Source organism: Felis catus, chromosome X, assembly GCF_018350175.1.
Source record: "Felis catus isolate Fca126 chromosome X, F.catus_Fca126_mat1.0, whole genome shotgun sequence".
Taxonomy (NCBI): domain Eukaryota; kingdom Metazoa; phylum Chordata; class Mammalia; order Carnivora; family Felidae; genus Felis; species Felis catus.
In genome coordinates, this window is record NC_058386.1 from 110,591,407 (window position 1) to 110,613,322 (window position 21,916).

Below are 21,916 nucleotides of genomic sequence, written 5' to 3' on the forward strand. Positions count from 1 at the left end.
GTTAACCGAGACAGGGTTCCTATGCTAATAGAGTTTGCAGTCCCAAGTCAGAGACACATTAAACAGAAAAACTCACACATCATTATATAACATCAGATAGTTAATCTCAAAACCTGTCATTACAACTGTGATAAATGACACCAAGCTTAGGTTCGTTCAAGTGTTATGAGAGTGTATAACACAGGGATCTAACCCAGTCTTGGGGTCTGGCAAGGCTTCCCTGAAGAAAAGACATTTCCATATCAGTTTGCAGACTCAGAACTGGGGCTGCAGATGGGGAAGATAGCGAGCACGTGTCAGTGGAATGCCTAAGACCAAAGCTACAGAGCTGGAGCACAGGTCAACACAATCCTGTCCCTGCAACTCTTTTGGTTTTATCTTCCCTTCTTTCCTGCTACTCTTCTTCCTGTGCTGCTACTGGCCATCATTTTCTCCCTTCATCTCAGCACAACTCAGGTGGGTCTTTGTATTTCATCTTTTTTTTTTTTAAGTTAGTTAATTAATTAATTTAGTGATCTCTACATCCAACGTGGGACTTGAACTCAAGACCCCGAGATCAAGAGTCTCATGCCCTTCCAACTGAGCCAGCCGGCGCCCCATCCATCTTTCATCTTTGAAAATGAGTCAAAAGAAGCAGGATCTCATAGCATGAAAATCCTGACATCTTGGATGTGTATGTCTTGTAGATGAGGGATGATAATGATAATATATAAGAAACATTGCCTTAGAGATGGCCACAAAGCTGAAATCACTTGGGGTGCTTCTTTTGGCTAAGTTGTCTTTTAAATCCTAGGGAACTGAATCTAGAATGTTTGCAATTGGGGGTGGGGTGGGGGTGAGGGGTAGAGAGTGAGGGTTGGAGATCTTCGTGCACACAATTTTGCCACTCGGGGTAATACCCTTGAGATCCATCCGACTTGGTGGCCATTCCTTTCCATCATACCACAATTTGTTTAATTATTCACCTATCGAAGGACATTTTGGTTGTTTTCAGTTTTTGGCTATTACAAATAAAGCTGCTATAAACATTCATGTATAAGATTCTGTGTGGACATAAGTTTTCATTTCTCTGGGATAAATGCCCAGGAGCATGATTGCTGGGTCCTATGGTAATTGCATGTTTAGTTTTATAAGAAACTGCCAAACTATTTTCCAGGGTGGCTGCAGTGTTTCACATTCCCACCAACAGTGCCTGAGAGATCTGGTTTCTCTACATTCTCGCCAGCTTTTGGTATTGTCACTATTTTTTGTTTTAGCTGTTCTAATCGGCATGTAGTAACACTTCATTGGGGTCTACATTTGCATTTCCCTGATGGTTAATGATAGCGACCACCTTTTCATGTATTTACCATCTATATTTCCTCTTTGCTGGAAAGTCTCTTCATGTCCTTGGCTCGTTTTCTGATTGGACTGTTTTTATACTGTTGAGTTTTTTAAAGTTCTTCATATAGGAGTCACTTGTCGGATATATGGTTTGCAAATACATTTGCCCACTTTGTAGCTTGTCCTTGTATCCTCTTACCAAGGTTTTCACAGGGCAAAAGTTTTCAGTTTTGATCAGGTCTAATTTATTGATTTTTCCTTTTATACGTGATGCTTTTGGGATCAAGTCTATGAATTTTGCCTAGCCCTAGATCCTGAAGATTTTCTCCTATGTTTTTCAAGTTTCATAGTTTTTTACATTTAAGTCCATAACCCAGTTTGAGTTAATTTTTGTATAAGGTATGAGACTTAGGACGAAGTTTGTGACAGTTAATTATGTATCAACTTGGCTAGGCTACGGTACCCAGATATTTGGTGAAACACCTAGATGTTGCTGTGAAGGTTTTTTTTTTTTTTTTTTTTTTTTTTTTTTTTTTTTAAAGAAAAGATTAAGGGGCATCTGGGTGGCTCAGTCGGTTAAGCGTCCGACTTCAGCGTCCGACTTCAGCTCAGGTCACGATCTCGCGGTCTGTGAGTTCGAGCCCCGCATCGGGCTCTGGGCTGATGGCTCGGAGCCTGGAGCCTGCTTCCGGTTCTGTGTCTCCCTCTCTCTCTGCCCCTCCCCCGTTCATGCTCTGTCTCTCTCTGTCTCAAAAATAAATAAACGTTAAAAAAAATTAAAAAAAAATAAAGAAGAGATTAACATTTAATTCAGGAGATTTTTAATAAGGCGGATTACCCTCCTTAATATAGGTGGACCTCAACTAATCGGGTCAAGGCCTTAAGAAAAAGACTGACCTCTCCTAAGGAAGAGGGAATTCTCCATCAGACTTCCTTTGGACTTTAGCTTCAACATCAGTGCTTCCCTGGGTCTCCAGCCTGCTGGCCTATCGTGAAGATTTGGACTTACCAGCTTCCACGATCACATGAGCCAATCTCTTAAAAATAAATCTCTCTTTCTTTCTCTAGTCTCTCTCTCTCTCCCTGCCTTGTTTCCTCCCTCCCTTTCTCTGGGTTCTGTTTCTCAAGAGAACCCTGACTACTACAAGGTTATTTTTTTTTTTCTGTTAGCCTATGGATATCCAATTTCTCCAGTACTATTTGTCAAAAAATCTATCTTTCCTTCATTGAACTGCATCTGTACTTTAAAAAATCAGTTGGGCATATTTATGTAAGTCTATTTATGGATTCTATTCTGTTCTATTGGTCTGTGTGTTTATTCTCCTGCCAATACTACACAGACTATAGATAGATAATAGGGCCAACTGATTCCTCCTACTTCATTCTTTTTTAAAATTTAGCTATTCTAGTTCCTTTGACTTTCTGTATAAATTTTAGGTAAAATCCAACAAAAGTCTTGCCGGGATTTTGAGTAGGAATTATGTGAAACCTGTACACCAATTTGGGGAGACTGATAGTTTTACTATGCTGTGTCTTCAAACCCATGAATGTGCTATGTCTCTCTATTTTTTTAGATCTTTTATCCTTTCATTAGCATTCTGTGGTTTTCAACATGTAAGTCCTTTTTTTTAAGTTTATTCATTTGAGAGAGAGAGAGAGAGAGAGAGAGCAGGGGAGGGGCAGAGAGAGAGGGAGGCGGAGAATCCCAAGCAGGCTCTGCACGGTCAGCACAGAGCCTGATGCAGGGCTTGAACTCACGAACCGTGAGATCATGACCTGAGTCGAAACCACGAGTCAGATGCTTAACCGACTGAGCCACCCAGGCGCCCCTCAGCATATAAGTCTTGTGTATATTGTGTTAGATACATCCAAGTGTTTTTTTTTTTTTTGGCAATTACAAATGGTATTGTATTTTTGATTCTGGTGTCCATGTATTAATTGCATTTATATAGAAATATAATTGATTTTTATATGTTTATCTTTTATCCTGTGACCTTGCTGAACTCACTTATTAGTTCTAGAAGTTTTAAAAATAGATTCCTTGGAATTATCTATATAGATAATCATGTTACCACCAAATAGGAAAAGTTTCATTTCTTCCTTTCTAATCTGTATGCCTTCTATTTTCGTTTCTGACCCTATTGTACTGGCTAGAACTTCCAGCATTATGTTGAATGAGTGGTAAGAGTGGACGTGCCTGCCTTCTTCCTGTTCTTAGGATGAAAGCATTCAGTTCTTTTATCATTAAATGTAATGTTAGCTGTAGGTATTTTTGTAGACACCCTCTATCAAGTTGAGGAAGTTCCCCTCCATTCCTCATTTGCTGAGAGATTTGTATCAGGAATGGACGTCAACTTTCGCCAAGTGCCTTTTCTGCATCAATGGATGCAATCATGTCATATTTCTTCTTTCGCTTGTTAATATGGTGGTTTACATTGATTAATTTTTGAATATTGAACCAGACTTGCATATTTGGAATAAACCCCACTTGGTCATGGCATAGAATTCCTTTGTGTTGCTGAATATATGCTATTAATATTTTGTTAAGAATTTTTTGCATCTATATTTATGAGGGATACTAATCTGTAGTTTTCTCGTACTAGCTTTGGTTTTGGTACCAGAGTAATATTAGCTTCATGAAATGAATAGGGAAATGTTCCCACTACTTCTAATTTCTGGAAGAGATTATGTATAATGGCCATTACTTTTTCTTCAAACGTTTGGTAGAATTCTTTGTGAAACCATCCGGGCCTAGGGATTTCTTTTGGGGGAGCTTTAAAATTATGGATTTAACTTGCTTAATAGTTATAGGGCTACTAACTATATTTCTTTTTGGTGAGTTGTGGTAGCTTGCGCTTTTCAGATTCCCCTATTATCCTTTTGATGTCTGCAGGGTCGATAGTAATATCTTCTGTTTTGGCCTGATATTGGTTATTTGTTCTCTCTTTTATCTTTGTCAGTCTTGCTAGAAATCTGTTGATTTTATTGATTTTTACAAAGGAATGGCTTTTTGTTTCATTGATTTTCTTTATTGTCTTCCTCTTTTCAATGTTACTGATTTCTGCTCTTTATGGTTTTTCCTCCCTTCTGTTTCTTTTGTGTTTGTTTTGCTCTTCTTTTTCTAGGCTCTAGAGGTGGGAGCTTAGATTTACTGATTTCAGACCTTTCCTCTTTTCTAATGTATGTATTTAGTGCTATAAATTTCCCTCTCAGCATGGCTTTTGCTGTGTCCCGCACACTTTGAAATGTTGCATTTTTAAAGTTTATTTACTTATTGAGAGAGAGAGATTGAGAGTGAGAATGAGAATCCCAAGCAGGCTCCGCACTGACAGTGTGGAGTCTGACACAGGGCTCAAACTCACGAACTGTGTGAGATCATGACCTGCGCCAAAATCAAGAGTTAGATGCTTAACCGACAAAGCCACCCGGGCGCCCCTGAAATGTTGCGTTCTTATTTGAAATTTAGTTCAATGTATTTTTTATTTCTCTCGAGACTTCCTCTTTGACCTGTGGATTATTTAGAAGTATGTCATTTAATTTCAAGTATTTGGATATGTTCCTGTTACCTTTCTGTTGTTGATTCCTAATTTGATTCCATTATGGTCAGAGAACACACTGTGTGTGGTTTTAATTCTTCTAAATATGTTTAAGTTTGTTTTATAGTTCAGAATGTGGTCCATCAAGTTCCATGGGTACTTGAAAAGAATGTGTGTTTTGCTGGTGTTGGATAATGTGTTCTATAACTGTCGATTAGACCCTGTTGGTTGATGGTATTGTTAGGTTCCTTTATGTCTTTGTTTTCTTCCTAGCTGTTCTATCAATTATGGAGAGAGGGGTGTTTATATCTCTACCTGCAATTGGGATTTATCTGTTTCTCCTTTCAGTTCCATCAGTTTTTGCTTCACATATTTTGCTTCAAAAACAGCTCAGTTGTTTGCCACATACACATTTAGCATTGCTACATCTTCCTCACGGACTATTTTATCATTATATCATTGTCACATATAATGTCCCCTCTGTCTCTGCTAATTTTCTTCAATCCGAAGCCTATCTGATATTAATAGAGCCAGAGACACCCATGCTCTCTTTTGATCAATGTCTACATAAGATATGTGTTTCCATCATTTTACTCTCAATCTCCCTATATTATTATATTTGAAGTGAGTTTCTTTTAGAGTGCATATTGTTGGGTGATGTTTTTCTTATCCACTTTGCCAATCTCTGTCTTCTAATTGATGCATTTAGATGATTTACATTTAACATTATTGTTGATATATTAGGGTCTGTGTCTGCCATTTTATTTTTTGTTTTCTGGTTTTCATTTCTCTGTTTTTCTTCTTCCTGCATTCCTGCGGGTCACTTGAATATTTTTTGGAATATCATTTGGATTTATCTGTAATGGTTTGAGTGTATATCTTTGTATAGATTTTAGTGGTTCCTTTGGGTATTGCATTGTATATACATAAATTATCACAGTCTAATGGTGGTGTTATTTTACCTGTTTGGGGAAGTGTATAAAACTTACTTTCATTTATGTCCCTTTGCCCTCCCCAGTTTATAATATAATTATTTTAAATATCTCCTCTACATGCATTTAAAACTCAATCAGACAGTGTTATAATTTTTGCTTCAACCACCAAACGTAATTTTGAAGACTCAAGAGGGGAAGGAAAGTCTATTTAATTTACTCACATTTTCATTGTGTTCTTTCTTCCTAATGTTCCAAGAAATTCTTTTTTTTTTTTTTTAATCATTTCTGTTTAGAGAACATCCTTTGGCTACTCATTTAGGGTAGGTGCGATGGTGACAGCTTCTCTTAGAGTTTTTTCATCCGAGAATGTCATTATTTCCCTTTCATTCCTGAAGGATACTTTTGCATGATATAGGATTCTGGGTTGGCAGGTTTAGCACTTGAAAAAGGTGCCAATTTCCTTATTCAAAATATTGTTTTCCTGTAAGTAATATCTTTTCTCCTCTGTCTGCTTTCAAGATTTTTTTCTTTGTCTTTAGTTTTCGGAAGTTTGGCTGTGATATGTCTGAGTGTGCACTGGAGTCATCCTGTTTGGGGTTCTCTCAACTTTTTGAATGTATTTTTCTACCTTTCCCCCAATTTGGGAATTTTCAGCTTTTCTCTTTTTCCTCTTTTCTTACAGCATCACCGGTTCCTGAAGCACTGTTCATTTGAGTTCCAGTCTATTTTCTCTCTGCGTAATTTCTATTGTTATATCTTCAAATTCTCTGATTCTTTCATTTGTCTCCTCTGTTCTTTTGAGCCTAGCCACCGAGGTCTTCAGTTCTAAAATTGCCATTTGGTTCTCCTCTGTATATTCTTGTTGACTGAGACTTTATGGTTCTCTGCTGAGACTTTCTTTTTATTTGTTCCGAACATGTTTGTAGGTGCTGAGTAAAGCATTTTTATGACAGCGGCTTCAAAATCTTCATTAGATAATTCCAACGTCCTTGTCATCTTGGTTTTGGCATCTACTGATTGTGTTTTTTCATTCAGTTTGAGATCTTCCTGGTTCTCGGTGTAATGAATGATTTTAAATTGAATACTGTTCATTTTGGGTATTATGTAATGAAACCCTGGATCTTATTCAAACCCCCTGTTTTAGCTGGGTTTTTTTTTTTTTTTTTTTTTTTTCTGATGCTACTCTGGGAGGGGAAAGGAGGGGATATTGCCCTGTGACTGCCGGGTTGGAGTAGAAGGTCAGGCTCCTCGTTTGGCCATTGCTGGCAGGGGTGAGGTGGGAGTCACAGTTTTTCCTGTGGTATAGAACAGTAATTGTTGAACGCATCACCAAGTCATTCTTTGGTTCGTGAGGTCCTTAGCCAGTCGGCCTTCTTCTCTGCATCTTTACTGGTCTTCTCATGTTTGTTTTACATATAATGTCCAGGGTTTTTAGTTGTACTTAGTGGAAGGAATGGGGAACAGTGTATCTACTCCATCTTCTTGGAGGCAGAAGTCCCCAGTTGACTTTGAGGATCCCACATCTCATATTAGTTAAATCTCATTACTTATTTGTTAAGGTATGGTGTTAAAAAGCTACATTTGGATATGCTGTCTTCATTGAGTGAGTGGATCATACCCTTGTAGCTTGTGAGATGTTGAGGAAGAACCACAGATTAAGGCATCCCCCAAGTTCTCCAGCTGCCAAGCTGGTGACAGATTCCTTAAATCTGTTCTACTCTTGAACAAACAAGTCTTCAATACGTGCCCAGAGCTGCAACAGGTATGTAAAAGGCTGTGGAGAAACTCATACTCTAGACTCCCAGAGTTTTTAATGTCTAGTTGGGGAGCTACAACAAGCGAATTGTCCATCTCAGGACCTGGCGTATGGTAGACACTCAATCTAGGTTGGTCGCATGGAGGAATGCTGCTGACCAAATGCTAACTGCTCCCGGATGAGAGATTTCTTAAGGAGGTGAAGGTTGGGTTGTCTTATGGGTTGCATAGGATCTGGAGGTTTTTTTGAAGGAAAAAACTGACAGGACTTGTTTACAGAGTGGGGTGAAAGAGAGTAAGAAAACAATTAGATTTTGGTTTGGATTCTGGGTGACTGGGAGACAAGGGGAAGGCTGTGAGTTTGATTTTGGACCTGATTAGCCCGAGCTATTAACAAAATACCCAAGCACAACTGCACAGTAAATATTTGGACTGTTTGGAACTGAGGGGAAGATTATACTGGCAAACCCCATCTTTTCATCTGAGTCTCCAGAAGATGTAGGACCTAGCCCAAACTTTGTAGGCAACCAACTGATTTAAGGTAATTTACAACCCCTCCCTGGGCTTTGATTTCCTCATCTGTAAAATGGGATGCATTGCTAGATAGTTGTTATGAGATAAGCTGGCATGGTGTCTGGTATTTGGAAGGAGGCCTATGCTTGTTGGAATGTTTTCCTTCAAGCTCTAGGATTCTGAGATTTCTCTGAATAGTCCTTACTGTATCACCTTCTATGATTTCTTACTTAGTTTTTTTTTTTTGCCCCCAGCAGAGCTCACTAGTTTATATTATATGCAACTAAGAACGCAGGGGAGAGAGAGGGTTGTACGTGTTGTGTCTCAATCTTTACGGACAGAAGTTTTTCTCTCTTGTGAGCATTTGCAGTATTCACGCTTGAATCAGAAAAGCCTCCAGTTTGGCTGATTCCAGCCCTATACTCTGGGGAGTACAGTGGGCAGGTAGCCATTAGTACACAGGAAGGGAGGGCTTTGTGGTATTTTAAAGCCATTGGATTTTATTTATTTCCAGTTTGCTCAACATTTGTTCCACATATCTATACAGTTGAAAAAGGGGTGCGGATGAGAAGAGAGAAGGATGAAATCTAACTAGGCCTAGAGAAAAGGATGAACACATTTGCCTTTCAATACCAAACTTGGGCTCATAATGCTTAAACACGAGACTTCTGGGTTGCGTTTTGTCTTTCTGAAAACTAAACGCTGCTGTGACTTTCCACGTGACATCTGAAGGGTTGATCTTGGTTTGAGAGATGGTTCCATATCTTACTGCTAGGGCTTTATGAGTATAAGCCCTCAATCTACCAGAAATAGTCTTTATTTCTTTCAAGTGGAAAAGATATTTTTCAGATTATAAAGTAATACAAGCTCATTGTAAATTACCTAGAGGTAACCCGTATTAATATTTCTTTTCAGTCTTCTTTTTTCTACACACACACACACACACACACACACACACACACACGCACACGAGCGAGTGCACGCACATGGGATCATACTGTATGTTCATTGTGTATCTTCTAAACAGGATTGTAAATAACTAGCATTTCATGGTATAAATGTTACTGCATAGAATTTCGTAGTAAGGACAACTTTTAAGCTGCTTCTACTTTTCCTCTATTTTAAAAGATGTTACAATGAATCTCCTCATATTTATATTTGTTTGTGCATCTCTATTATTATTTTTTTTTTTTAGGATAAGTCCTTAGAAAGAGAATAACTGGGTGAAAGAAGAAGAACATTGTTAAGGTTTTGGCACACGTTGTCAAAGTGCCCTGTGGGAGGGTTGTGCCAATTTGCATTCCCAGTAGTGTTCGAGAGTGCCTGCTTCATTGCATTCATCCAGAATACTTCACCCTCATGTATACATAACACTATTTTGGACCATTTTAATTGAAAAGGCATTTGCTGAGCACCTATTATGTGTAGGGTACTGTGCAGGTATTAGACTCACTCCTGTTATGCAGTGTAACTGCTAAGTAGATAAGGTACACACACAAAGAATGTTCAAAAAGCAAGTGAAATAGAACCACACACACAGCTCTATAGCCAAGGCTGATATCATTCAGTCTTTAAATGGCTACTCTTTGAGGAAAGACACTGTGCTAACAAATTTAAAAAATAATTTGGCTCCGGTGAACACTTTAAAAATGCATTAACATGAATCTTGCAAATAATAAACGTTCAGTTGTGATCATTTAGGCTGTATTTCCCAGCACACATTTGGGCATGAATGGAGAGGAATATTACAAATTCACATCTTTTAAAAGAGCGGAAACAAAAAAAAACCCCATTTGGGGTAAAAAGACAATTTCTGCTTTTGTCAGTTCCTTTTAGAAAATTAACCTGTTGGTTATCGGAGAAGGGGGACACAGAACACACAGAAAGCTAACCTCCTTCTGGCAGCTGGGGATAATTTGTCAGTCTCCTTTGAAATGTGGCTTTGTGCTCGCTGGTGGAGGCAGCTGGAACAGAAAAAGCATGACAGACAAAAGCTGAAATCCACACGAAGAAAGGTCTTTTTCGCCAAAATTACTATCTGAGTTAGCAATGGTCAGAAAAGAAAGTACATGCATATCTTCCCAGCAACAAGCACGTCTGTTACTAGACAAGGCCCTCTATGCTACAGGAGCCATTTAGAAGAGCTGTAGCCCTGAATAGGGCTGCTGGATAGCATTTAATCCACCCCTCCGACCCCCACGAAAAGTTACACCCTCAAATGAAATGGAGTTAAAACCGAGTGTAAGTGAATGAAAGTATCACGTTTAAAATCCAATCAAAAGCATTTACTATGCTGAAGAAGATCTACTTCATAGATAGTGGATGATGGCTCAAGAAATATGGGTTTAAGAATACGATTGCAATTGAAAAGGTAGCCAATGGAATGGCTAAAAATAATACTATCAAACTGGAAACAACCGAAATGTCCTTCACCTGGTGAATGCATAAACTGTGGTACATCCATGCAATGGAATACTACTCAGTAATACAAAAGAATGAACTACTGATACATGGATCTCAAAGTAATTATACTGAGTGAAAGATGCAATCTCAAAAGATCACATAGTCCATTGTTCCATTTCTATCACATTCTGGAAAAAGCAAAATTATAGCAACATAAAACAGGGCAGTGGTTATCTGGGGTTGGGGGTAGAAGGCTGGACTGATTACAAAGGGCAGCATGGGAAAATTTGGGCGGGGGGGGGGTAATGAACTGTTCTATATCTTGATTGTGGTGGTAGTTACATGACTTTATATACTTGTCTTAACTCATAAAACTAACTATACACCAAAAATAGTAAATTTTACCATATGTTACTTTAAAAAGTGAATGAAAAAAATCTCATAAAGATAACACTATCAAACATGGGGAGGTGGAGGAAAGAGGGGAGGTTGGGAGTAATGTTAAGTGAGCTCATTTTTTTTTTTTTTTATAGCCGGGAGTCAGTAGATAAGATCCAAAATGGATAAACCAAGAAATAGGAGTAGAGGCATATTATTTAGTGATGCCGAAGTAACCACCAGATGCACTGAAAACAGAATCTGTTAAAAATGGTTGCCCCTGAGGAGTGGGACTAGGGGTGGGGCCGAGAACTGTTGTTTTTTGTTCCAAGCTCTCTTGTACTATTTGGTATTTTTGAACCATGCTCATGCATTACTCTGATTTAAAAATAAATGTAGTGGAAAATGCACTGGACTGGGAATCGAGAAACCTGATCTCTAAACCTTGATTCTGCACTAATTGAACAACTCCCTTCTCCTCTCTGGCTCTCGGTTTCTACATCTGTACGACAAAGGGGTTGTTGGACTAGACGATCTTCAAGACTCCTTACAGACCTCAAAAAAAAAAAAAATGATCAAACAGACGATCTGCATATCCACAACGATCTTTTGTCAAATTCAGCACAAAGAAACAGACGTTTTTATTTTTAAAGCCAGAAGGGACGAAATCATCCCATTAAACAGTCTCTTTCTAACCGCTGAAGAAACCGAGATACAGATTGGTTAAAAGACTCACTTGGAATGACAGTTAATTGGCGACAGAGCTAGGGCTGGAGCTTAGGGCTTCGCCTGGCCCCTGCCATGGCACCACACCGCTCCTCCCAGGTCTAATGGAATCATTCCCAGGCACCAGGGCTGACAAAAATTCCCTGGGATGACACCAGGAATGAAACTCATATGCTGACATGGTTTCATTGGCCTGGGAAATGAGTCAGAATTTTGGAAGTGGTCCCTGACATACGCATGCATGATGCAATACCACAGGCATCTTGAAGTTGGTCAGGGCGATGTTAGAGCTCAATTTGGGGGCTCTGTTTCCTAATAACTGGTGGACGAGCTGCCTTTGACAGCTATTGCCAGCCTACTGACCTTCCCCTTTTGTGCGATAGGAATCCCAGCACTGGAAATCCTACCCATTCCCATTCTGATTTAAAACCATGGGTTTAGCCATTTTTTTTCTCAATGATCTTTTATCCCTATAACCTTTAAGTTCACACCATGTTTCACCGACGTCTAGCAAGCATGATGGAAGATATGTCCACCTGGAAATTTTTATCAGCCATCGTCAAATGAACAAGGCATCTTGGTATGCTTTAGCAGTCCTCCTAGGAATAGAGTGGAACCAGACTCCTGACTTGGACCATACCATCTTCCTAGGAAGACCTTCCATGTTGACTCGGAAGCAAGCTAAAAGCATGCGTGTCTTGCCGAGCATTCCCCCCTCCCCCTTTGCTTGGGCCTGCAGGCTCACTTGCCCCTCATCACATAAGGTCTGGGGTTTGGAGAAGAAGGACACCATTATGCGGGGCTATCATTCTTCCTCAGTGGAAACAACGCTGCCCTTTGTAAGCTCCCAGCAAACTTCAAAGGGTGTGGCTATCTTTCTGTGTTCCCAGGCAAGCCTCCTCGGGAAACACGGCTCACAGTGCCTTTCTGGTATTAGAATCTTCTTTCGCTGATAGTGAGTTAAAACAGGGATTTTTAGGCAGCCCTCCTCCCTGCCCCCTTTGGTGCTTTGTCTACTTAAGAAGCAAAATTGTATTTTTTACCCCCCCCTTGGAAAATACTTGTTTGCCAACTTTTGTGTCCCCCCCCCCCTCCATCTGTGCTCTCACTCTAGCCTGGCTGTCTGCCCAGCTCCGAATCCTGCCTTACCTACTGCCTGGCATTTACTTCACAACAGCTGGCCCAGGGATCTCAAGTGCTTAGCCTCAGCTGCCAGCTTAGGGAAGGAGAGGCCCCTGTAGCTGAGCTCGTGACAAAGACAGCATTTGTTCCCACACCAGTATTCTCGATGTCAACAGCAGTGACAGGCTCCAAAGGGGATCATGCCCAGTCACTGCCCACTTGGGGAGAACTCCACAGGCCCAGGGATGTTCATACATCCAGCTTCCATATCTGCTTTGAGTCTCCCCACCATCCTGTGAGGTGACTAGAAACCAGTAACAGGATGGCCACGTTACAGTGGAGAAAGGCAAACCATCGGACACCAGGAGATCGCCCAAGGGAATGACGATCATGTTGTTCAAAACAAGATTCAGAATACCCGGGTCTGACAAGCATCAGTTTCCGAGATTTGCCCATTTGTGTATGTGGAATGTGCTATCAAGCCCGGTTGGACCCTGTGAAGACATGGGGACAAGAGAGGGTGCCCAAGATCACCTCTCCCAGGGGGCTGGGTGGCATTCTTGTCCCCTTCCACCAACAAATGTTGACTGTGCCAGGCGCTGGGATAACAGAGGTGACTCAGATGAGCCTTTGTCCTCAGGGTGTTCACAGATTGCGAGGGTATCACCGTGGCCGGCCAATAGCAACTGGTGTTTGTGTGGTTTTTCTAACTGTAGAAACGAGCATGCACTGAACGGCTCACTTTGAGCCTCCTTGAGAGGAGGATCCATTTTGTCACAAACGTGGCCAGACTACTTACAATGTTTAAACATGTTAAAAAATAAAAAGTTTCAAATGATTAGTTTTTTGGTTGCTGGGTGGTTTTTCCTCTTCAGTATAAAAGTGGGCCCTTTCCCTGATTCCTCAGTAAGCACAGTATTGCCATATGACCCACAACTCTACTCCTAGGGATATGCCCCAGGGAACTGAAATCTATGTCCAAACAAAAACTTGTTCAGCAATGTTCACAGCAGCACCATTCACAATAGCCAAAAGGTGGACACAACCCAAATGTCATCACCTGATGAATGGATAAACAAAATGTGGTCTACTCATACGATGGGATATGATTCACCCCTAAAGGGAAGCAAGCAGTGATCCATGCTACAACATGGGTGAACCTTGAAAACACGGCTAGAGTGAGAGCACAGACACAAAAGGACACATATTATATGACCCCAGCTATATGAAATATCCAGAATTATGCAAAACCACAGAGCCAGAAAGTAGATTAGTGGTTCATAGGGTTGGGGGGGTGACGGTGGGGAGGAAGAAAGTGGTGGGGGGGAGTATTTAACAGGTAGATTTCCTTTAGGGGTGATGAAAATGTCTTGGAACTAGATAGCAGTGAGGGGGCTGCATGGCATTGTGAATGGAGTTCATGCCGCCAAATTGTACACGGGTTTCTCCTGCTGTCTGAAAATAGAGCATCACACCTGCCTTGGTCACTGTTGAGAAGTGTTCCTGGCACACAGTAGGCACTCGATAATTATTTATGGAGTTCTTTAAAAGAATGAATAAAATATATTTTTCTAATGCTGTTCTGAGAGCCACTGGAGAAGGATAAACCACTTTTCTCTAACATTTTCAGAATGTAGGGAATCAGTTGAAGTATATGTCCAGCAGGGAGAGAGGGAGAGCAAGCTCTCTGGTGTCTCTTCTTATGAGGGCACTAATCGTATCGTGAGGGTCCCCCCTGCATGACCTCATCTCAACTAATTACCTCCCAAAGGCCCCGTCTCCAAATACCATCACATTGCGGGGTGAGGGCTTCAACACGGGAATTTGGGGAGGGCACATACTTCAGTCCATAGCAGCCAGGATGCATTAGGTAGTCATTGTACATCAATGGGAAAGGATCACATTTATGAGCAAGATATTGATGTTCATATCTTCCCTACATCTTCTCCCTCTAGCCCACCAATGGTGCCTGTTCCTCTTTGGCTCCTGAAGCCCCTAAAATCTCTTCTCTGACGTGGTTTTCCTTGCAGTATCATCTCAAAGCTTCCAAGAAACTAGAGTATAGTTTTTCTCTGTCCCTTGTTTATACTAGTAACACTAGGTTCCCCCCAGGAAGCCCTGCCAACACCAAGGGTCACTCTTGTCACCCTTGCCATGCCCTCTGCCCAGCCCAGATGCTTGCTGTTTGCTTTTTTACCCATGTCAATAAGACATGGGCATTTTGCATCACATGACATAGCGATCCATGCAGATCCCATCGCCCCAAAGCTGCTTGGGGGCAACAGGTTAGGGCACTACCAGGTAGGAGAGTAGCAGGCCAGAGTTTTTGAACTGATGTGATTGCAACAACCAGTGATCCTGCTGTCATGTAGATACAACTTATATGAAATAGTCTATGTCGGGGCGCCTGGGTGGCTCAGTTGGTTAAGTATCTGACTTCAGCTCAGGTCACGATCTCGCAGTTTGTGGGTTCAAGCCCGACGTCAGGCTCTGTGCTGACAGCTCATAGCCTGGAGCCTGCTTCAGATTCTATGTCTCCTTCTCTCTCTGCCCCTCCCCTGCTCATGCTCTCTCTCTCTCTCTCTCTCTCTCTCTCTCTCTCTCTCTCTCTCTGAAAAATAAATAAACATGCAATTGCTTTAAAAAAAGAAATAGTCTATGTCAAGATGCCTGACACATTATAAGTACTCAATAAATGTTAATTATTACCCTCATGACAAAGGTATTTATGCATCCATTAAAATGTTATTGAATAATACTTAGGCATATAAGTAAATTATTACAGTGTATTAAGTGAAAGGAGATTACAAAGAACATGAAGAGCTTCGTCCCATTTTTACAAAAAAAGTCACATGAATAAGCGAGATATTATTATTATTATTATTATTATTATTATTATTATTATTAATGTTTCTTTTTATTTTTGAGGGAGAGAGCACAAGCGGGAGGGGGACAGAGAGAGGGGGGGACAGAGGATCAGAAGCGGGCTCCATGCTGACAGCAGAGAGCCTGATGCAGGGCTGAAACCCATGAACCACAAGATCATGACCTGAGCCAAAGTCAGATGCTTAGCCAACGGAGCCACCCAGGCGCCCCTAAGAGAAATGTTATTGTATAGTGATTTAGGTCTCAGGATCTGAAGGTAGGTCTACTGTTTAATCTGTGCAGTCACTTATTAGCTGTAAAATGAAGTGTGTGTGTGTGTGTGTGTGTGTGTGTGTGTGTGTATACATTCACGATATGCCTGCATATCTGCACAACCCAAGAGATGTGAGTTGTAATTTTATATCCGAATTAATGAGAGTTCAGTACAGTAGTTAGATACACAGTGAACACACAGAAGTCAAAAGCTTCCTTCGATACCAGCAATTAGCACTTCGAAAATAGGAACAAAAGATACCAGTCACAAGAGCAGTGTAGGTCAGTGCAACGAGCCAAGTGTCCCCTCTGCCCGACTCTACCACAACCGGGTTTAGAAACAGTATTACTGGTGATGCAGTTTCCGGAGCCGATAAGCCTCTGGCCTTGGCCCTCTCCCCTCAGGGCTCAAGCCCAGCTAAAGGGACTGGCTGTCGGACTCCATGTTATCCCCTCAGCTTCCTTGTTCTCTCCCCAGTTGAGATATAATTGCTCCCATAGCAAACCAGTCTGCAGACATGATTCCCCGCCTCCCATGTAGACAACGTCCTATCTCTCTCCTCGCAAAGCCACTTTCACTTCTTGAACCACACTAGTTTTCAGTAGGGTCTCTGCTTGAAATTTGCAGGGAAATGAATTTGCAGTTTCCAGGGGAAAGGTTTTCACGCTCATGAATATGATGGTTTCAAATCCCAGCACTCCACTTGCTAACTGCCTTGCCTTGGTCAAGTCTCTTAACCTCTCTTTCTGTCACTGTCCTCTTCCGTTATCTGGGGGATAATACTGACACCTCACTTTTAAGGATTTGTGAAACTTACATGATGTTATGTACATAGGAAGCTCTCAATATATAGGAGCCTGCCGTCATCATTAAAACAGGAATACAGCTGAGCCTTGAACAACATGGGTTTGAACTGCACGGGTCCACTTATATGCAGATGTTTTTTTTTCTTAAATAAATAATGTGTGTTCCTCGACTGTTTTTATTTATTTATTTTTTGTTATCAGTAAGGCTTCCAGTCAACAACAGGCTATTAGTAGTTTGGGGGGAGTCAAAAGTTATACGCTGATTGTTCAACGTACAGGAGGTCAGCACCCCTAACCCCCATGCTGCTCAAGAGTTAACTGTAGTTTGTTCTAAACGAATATCAAAGGTTTTATCTCTTATAAGCTACAAACTGCTTATAGCAACTAAACAGGATTTTCCTACTCCTAGCTTCTGTCCAAGAGTTTCAACAAGATCAGGATCTTAGTTTTAGCCTGGGGACCCCAAACACGACAGCGCAGGACCCCTCAAGAAATAAGCTCAGAAATAGGCACCTAGATGGAGGAACTGCTTCACGGCACTGGGTTTTCTCCCCCAAAGGAAAATGTTCAAATCTAGAAAAGCAATTCTCAGGAAAACCCAGGGAACTGAATCCCGAGCCCTCCTTTGCAGACCTCTCTCTCTCTCTGTCTCTCTCTCTCTCTCTCTGTCTCTCTCTGTACCTTTTATGCTGAAATGTCAACAAAATCCGTTCACTGCTGGACCAGGTCCATGACCAATCTGTGCAGGCCGAGAGAGGCGTTTCTTCCACCGGAAAAGCTTCCTAAGACCTGCTACATCAAGTGGAACCCCGGGCAGGGGCTGAGGAGTGGGACTGTGGGGGTGTTTTGTTACTCTGCACCCCAAAGCCTCCTTGGGAGGCGGGCGCTACCGTGCACATAACTTAGGGGAGTTTCTTTCTTGTTATTTTAAGGATATTGTGTACTTTGGTTAACTGCCCTGAAGGCATCATTTTCCTTATCTCTGAAATGGGGGGAACATAGTAAAATATATCTCAAAGGACTGTTGTGAGGATCAAACAGGGTAACGGCTTTAAATCATTTAGTAATATGCAAGCCTTTGATACATGTTGATTATTATTACTATTGGTTAATCCTCATACATTGCAACTTACTAAATTATTTTAAAAATTACTGCAGCTTAGTATTTTCATAAGTTGTAAGTTTTATATGGTTCCCACGTATCACAAGAAAGGACAACTGGCAATATTTGACTGCTTTCCCCCCACCCCGCCCTCTTTAGCTATTTAAAAAAACTTTTCCCCTATCATTTTTGGTTGTTCTTCCTAAATCCAAAAAAGCCTACCGTTCCAATCCAAAAGCATTCTAAACTGAGGGGAGTTTCTAAGTCAAACAACCTCCTGTGCATCCTCTGGTGAAGAACCATTTTGTAACATGGAGAATCACCTCTCAGTTTTTCTCCTTTGAAAGTTATTTTGCCTGGCTGTCTTAATAAAGCAGGTCACGTGTGCCTGTATGAAAGGGGTATTACTTATGCTAGAGAAAACTGGTGCAGCCACCATGGAAAACAGTACAGAGCTTCCTCAAAAAGTTAAAAATGGAACTACGTTACGATCCAGCAATCACACTACTGGGTATTTACCCAAGGAATACAAAAACATTGATTCAAAGGGATACATGCACCCCTGTGTTTAGAGCAGCATTATTTACAATAGCCAAACTATGGAAGGAGATCAAGTGTCCATCGATAGATGAATGGATAATGAAGACGTGGTATACATACGATGAATATTATCCAGCCATAAAGAGGATGAAATCTTGCCATTTGCAACATGGCTGGATCTAGAAGGTATCAAGCTAAGTGAAATAAGTCAGAGAAAGATAAATACCATATGACTTCACTCATGCATGGAATTTAAGAAACAAAACAAACGAGCAAAGGGAAAGAGAGAGAGAGAGAGAGAGAGAGAGAGAGAGAGAGAGAGAGAGAGAGACAGGAGAGAGAAACCAAGAAATAGACTCTTAACTATAGAGAACAAACTGATGGTTACCAGAGGGGAAGGAGGTGGGGGGAGGGGTGAAATAGGTGATGGGGATTAAGGAGGGCACTTGTCGTGATGGGCACCGGGTGATGTATGAAACCGCTGAATGACTGTATTGTCCACCTGAAACTAATACAACACTGTATGCTAACCATACTGGAATTAAGGTGACGGGCATCGAGGAGGGCACTTGTTGGGATGAGCACTGGGTGTCGTGTGGAAGCCAGTTTGACAATAAATTATACTTAAAAAAAAGAAAGGAACAAAAACAAAGAGAAAACTCTTGAGGTTACTTGAAGCAAAGGCTCTGGAGACCAGCAGGCTCTCACTCCTCGTTCCCATGGTCTCCTGCTAGCCCAGACTGTTCTGCCCATTTAAGTCCGGATTCTTCTTCGTGGCTCCCAGTCGTACTCTGACTCCATTCCCCCTCCGTTGCCACACTTAGCCGCTCCTCACTGCCTACCACATCAAGTCCACACCCTTCCCTTCGTGTTTGGGCATCTGAGGCCTCTGATGACCCCTTCAACTAAAATCCCTGCTACTTTCCAAAAGCAGCCCCCCCGTTTCGCCACCGTGGAAGCGCCTCCACCCCCTGGGCCTGCCTCTTTTCAGAAGCGTTTTGGGGCCTCTGGGTGGCTCAGTGGGTTAAGCGACCGACTCTTGATTTCGGCTCAGGTCACGATCTCATGGTTTGTAGGTTCGAGCCCCGCATCGGACTCTGTGCTGACGGTGCACGGTCCTCTGTTCCCCTAGCTCTCTGCCCCTCCCCCCCTTGCGCTCTCGCGCGCTCTCTCATAAAAATAAATAAATAAATAAACATTGAAAAAAAGAAGCTTTCATTTGTCACTGACTTACGTCTTCCCTTCTCTGAAGTCTTACAGCCCTTGATGGTACCAGACCATCCAATGACTTGTTAGACTGTCTCACGAGATTCCCTCTCATGGAATTCTTGACACCCCAACCTGACTATACAAGCCTTTCCTATGTGCCTAGTTCTGTGCTATATTCATTTTTTCCCAATAAACTCAAAAAACTCAAAAACGGATACTCAGGAAACATTTCTTGCTAACTCGTTTTGCTTTTTTTTTTTTTTTTTTTTTTTTTGCAAAACCTCACATTTTCACCAAGTTCTTGAAACTCCCAGACTTGCTTCTGTGATTGCTGCCCATAAATGCTTCTTTGACACCTGCCCTGCTGACCTCATCTGGCTGTTTTGAGACTCAGACAGGAACAAGAGAGAGAAAGCCTTTTGGATACTGTCATTGCTGCCATGCCAAAGCACTGACCAAGGTCTGGAGCCAATTTGACTCCACCAGTTGTTTTGGCCTCCTGTAGCCACAGCCTGCATCCCTACATAGAATTCTCATGTTCAATAATCCAACACGGTTTCAGCCTCCTTGACAGCAGAGGACCAGCATCGAACGGGCCAAAGCCTGTGTTTTGACAAAATGGCAAAAGTCCTATTGGTTTTGTGCTCATGCCCACGAATGGGCCCCTGGGCATGGTCCTGGGCAGCAAGGTGGCCCCCAGAAAGAGCTATCCATGTAGTCAGAAAAGAGCTTTAGGTCTTCTTAAGGACTTGGTCACCTGGTACAGATACTGTTGACATTTCTCTTTATTGAGCACTTACTATGTGTCAAGCTTATTATAGCCATCATCTCATTTAGAATCCTCACAATAACCTGTTATTATCCCCATCTATTAGGTGAGGAAACTATGGCTCAGAGAGATTAAGCAACTTGCCCCACATCACAGAGCTGTCTGCCTCCAAAGTTTAAACTGTATGGCCAATCACCACTCAAATCCTCTCAAATAGGGCAGGCGGATGATCAAAGCTTGGCAGCATGCCCCAGGGGTACCCATCCCTCAGTGGCAGCAGAAGGGAAGAGAACCAGACACTGGCAATGGACGAAGACAAAGCCACCGTCCCACTAAACTGTAATCAGAGTTGCAAGCTGATGTTCATGGACACAGTTACAGTTCTACCTTCCTGTAAACCAATAGTTCTTAACTTTTTGGGAGGCTGACCCTTTGAGAAATTGAGGAAAGCTGTAGACTCTCTTCTTACAGAAATGTATAAATGCAAACACATAATTTTGCATCGTTTCAGAAAAATTCATGGAGCTTCCTGTATTTCATCCAAGAACTACAGACCCTAGGTTAAAAAATCCCTGCTTTATGCAAATCTAATACTATGTTTTAAAAAGTGAGAAGTTAGGGAACAATGATTCCTTTAAATAACAAGCCAACCTAGGACACAAAAAACAGGATTTGCTTTATGGACATTTTGTTTTCATATAACTTTCAGGATTATGCCTAGTTGCCTACATGAGATGCATTTGCCATCAACATCTCTGTATTCCCCTAGAGCCCCATGTCGTCAGAAATGACAATGGCACAGGGTGCCTGGATAGCTTAGTCAGTTGAGCGTCTGACTCTGGATTTTGGCTCAGGTCATGATCCCAGGGTCATGGGATTGAACCCGATGTCAGGCTCCACGCTGAGCATTAGATTAAGATTCTCTCTCTCTATCTCCCTCTGCCCCCCTCCCTAGTTCACACTCTCTCTCTCAAGGAAAGGGAAGGGAAGGGAAGGGAAGGGAAGGGAAGGAAAGGAAAGGAAAGGAAAAGAGAAGAAAAGAAATGACGATGGCATAGATGACCATCATCAGGACTGGCCAGAGCACAGAGCCAGAAATGACACATAGAGCTGGTAAGAAGTTTTTTGTCACCAGAGAGTGGGTAGTCACTCAGCAGGAGTGGCTTCACTGGGTGGGGATTGGACTATATGACCTATAATGGCCCCAATCAGCACCATGAGTCAAGGGTTCTAAGACCTATGGAAACCTGAAGAAGATTTATGCCACAAGTCCGCTACTGTTAAGCAGCTGATGGCTCCATGAGAAGCCAGGTACTCGAAGGGGGTGGACTGAGTATATATTGGCTCACTCACCTGAGTCTACAATCAACCTCTTTACACTGGCCCACGTTATTCCAAATAGCAACTGTTCATTCCCCGCCAACCAGAGGGCCTATTGTTCTTTTACAAAAATATGAGATAATCCCAACCCAAGTCATTCCAAGGCCACTTCCCCCTGGCCTCTTGTGTTTTGAGTAGACAAGGTCTTACTGTAATCTTTAATACTATTTGTTAGTCACAGCCTGATACTGCTTCTTCTGAGCCCTCCTCCAATGTTCGAGCCCTCATACAAAGGGTGCTTAGTTGCAAGACATAGATCTGATACATTGATCCTATCGCC

At 41.8% G+C, this 21,916-nt stretch overlaps 1 protein-coding gene across 2 annotated transcripts in view; it reads right to left on the bottom strand.

Moving 5' to 3' along the window:
• The window catches only part of PABIR2 (PABIR family member 2), a 203,717-nt gene that overhangs the window by 18,949 nt on the left and 162,852 nt on the right, over positions 1 to 21,916 (bottom strand). The window contains exon 10 of one of the 2 annotated variants that reach the window (XM_019824324.3): positions 9,955 to 10,026. The exons of the other annotated variant lie outside the window; for it this stretch is intronic. Coding sequence (XP_019679883.1) covers positions 9,955 to 10,026 — 72 coding nt within the window. The remainder of the gene's footprint in view (positions 1 to 9,954; positions 10,027 to 21,916) is intronic. 2 annotated transcript variants of the gene reach the window in all.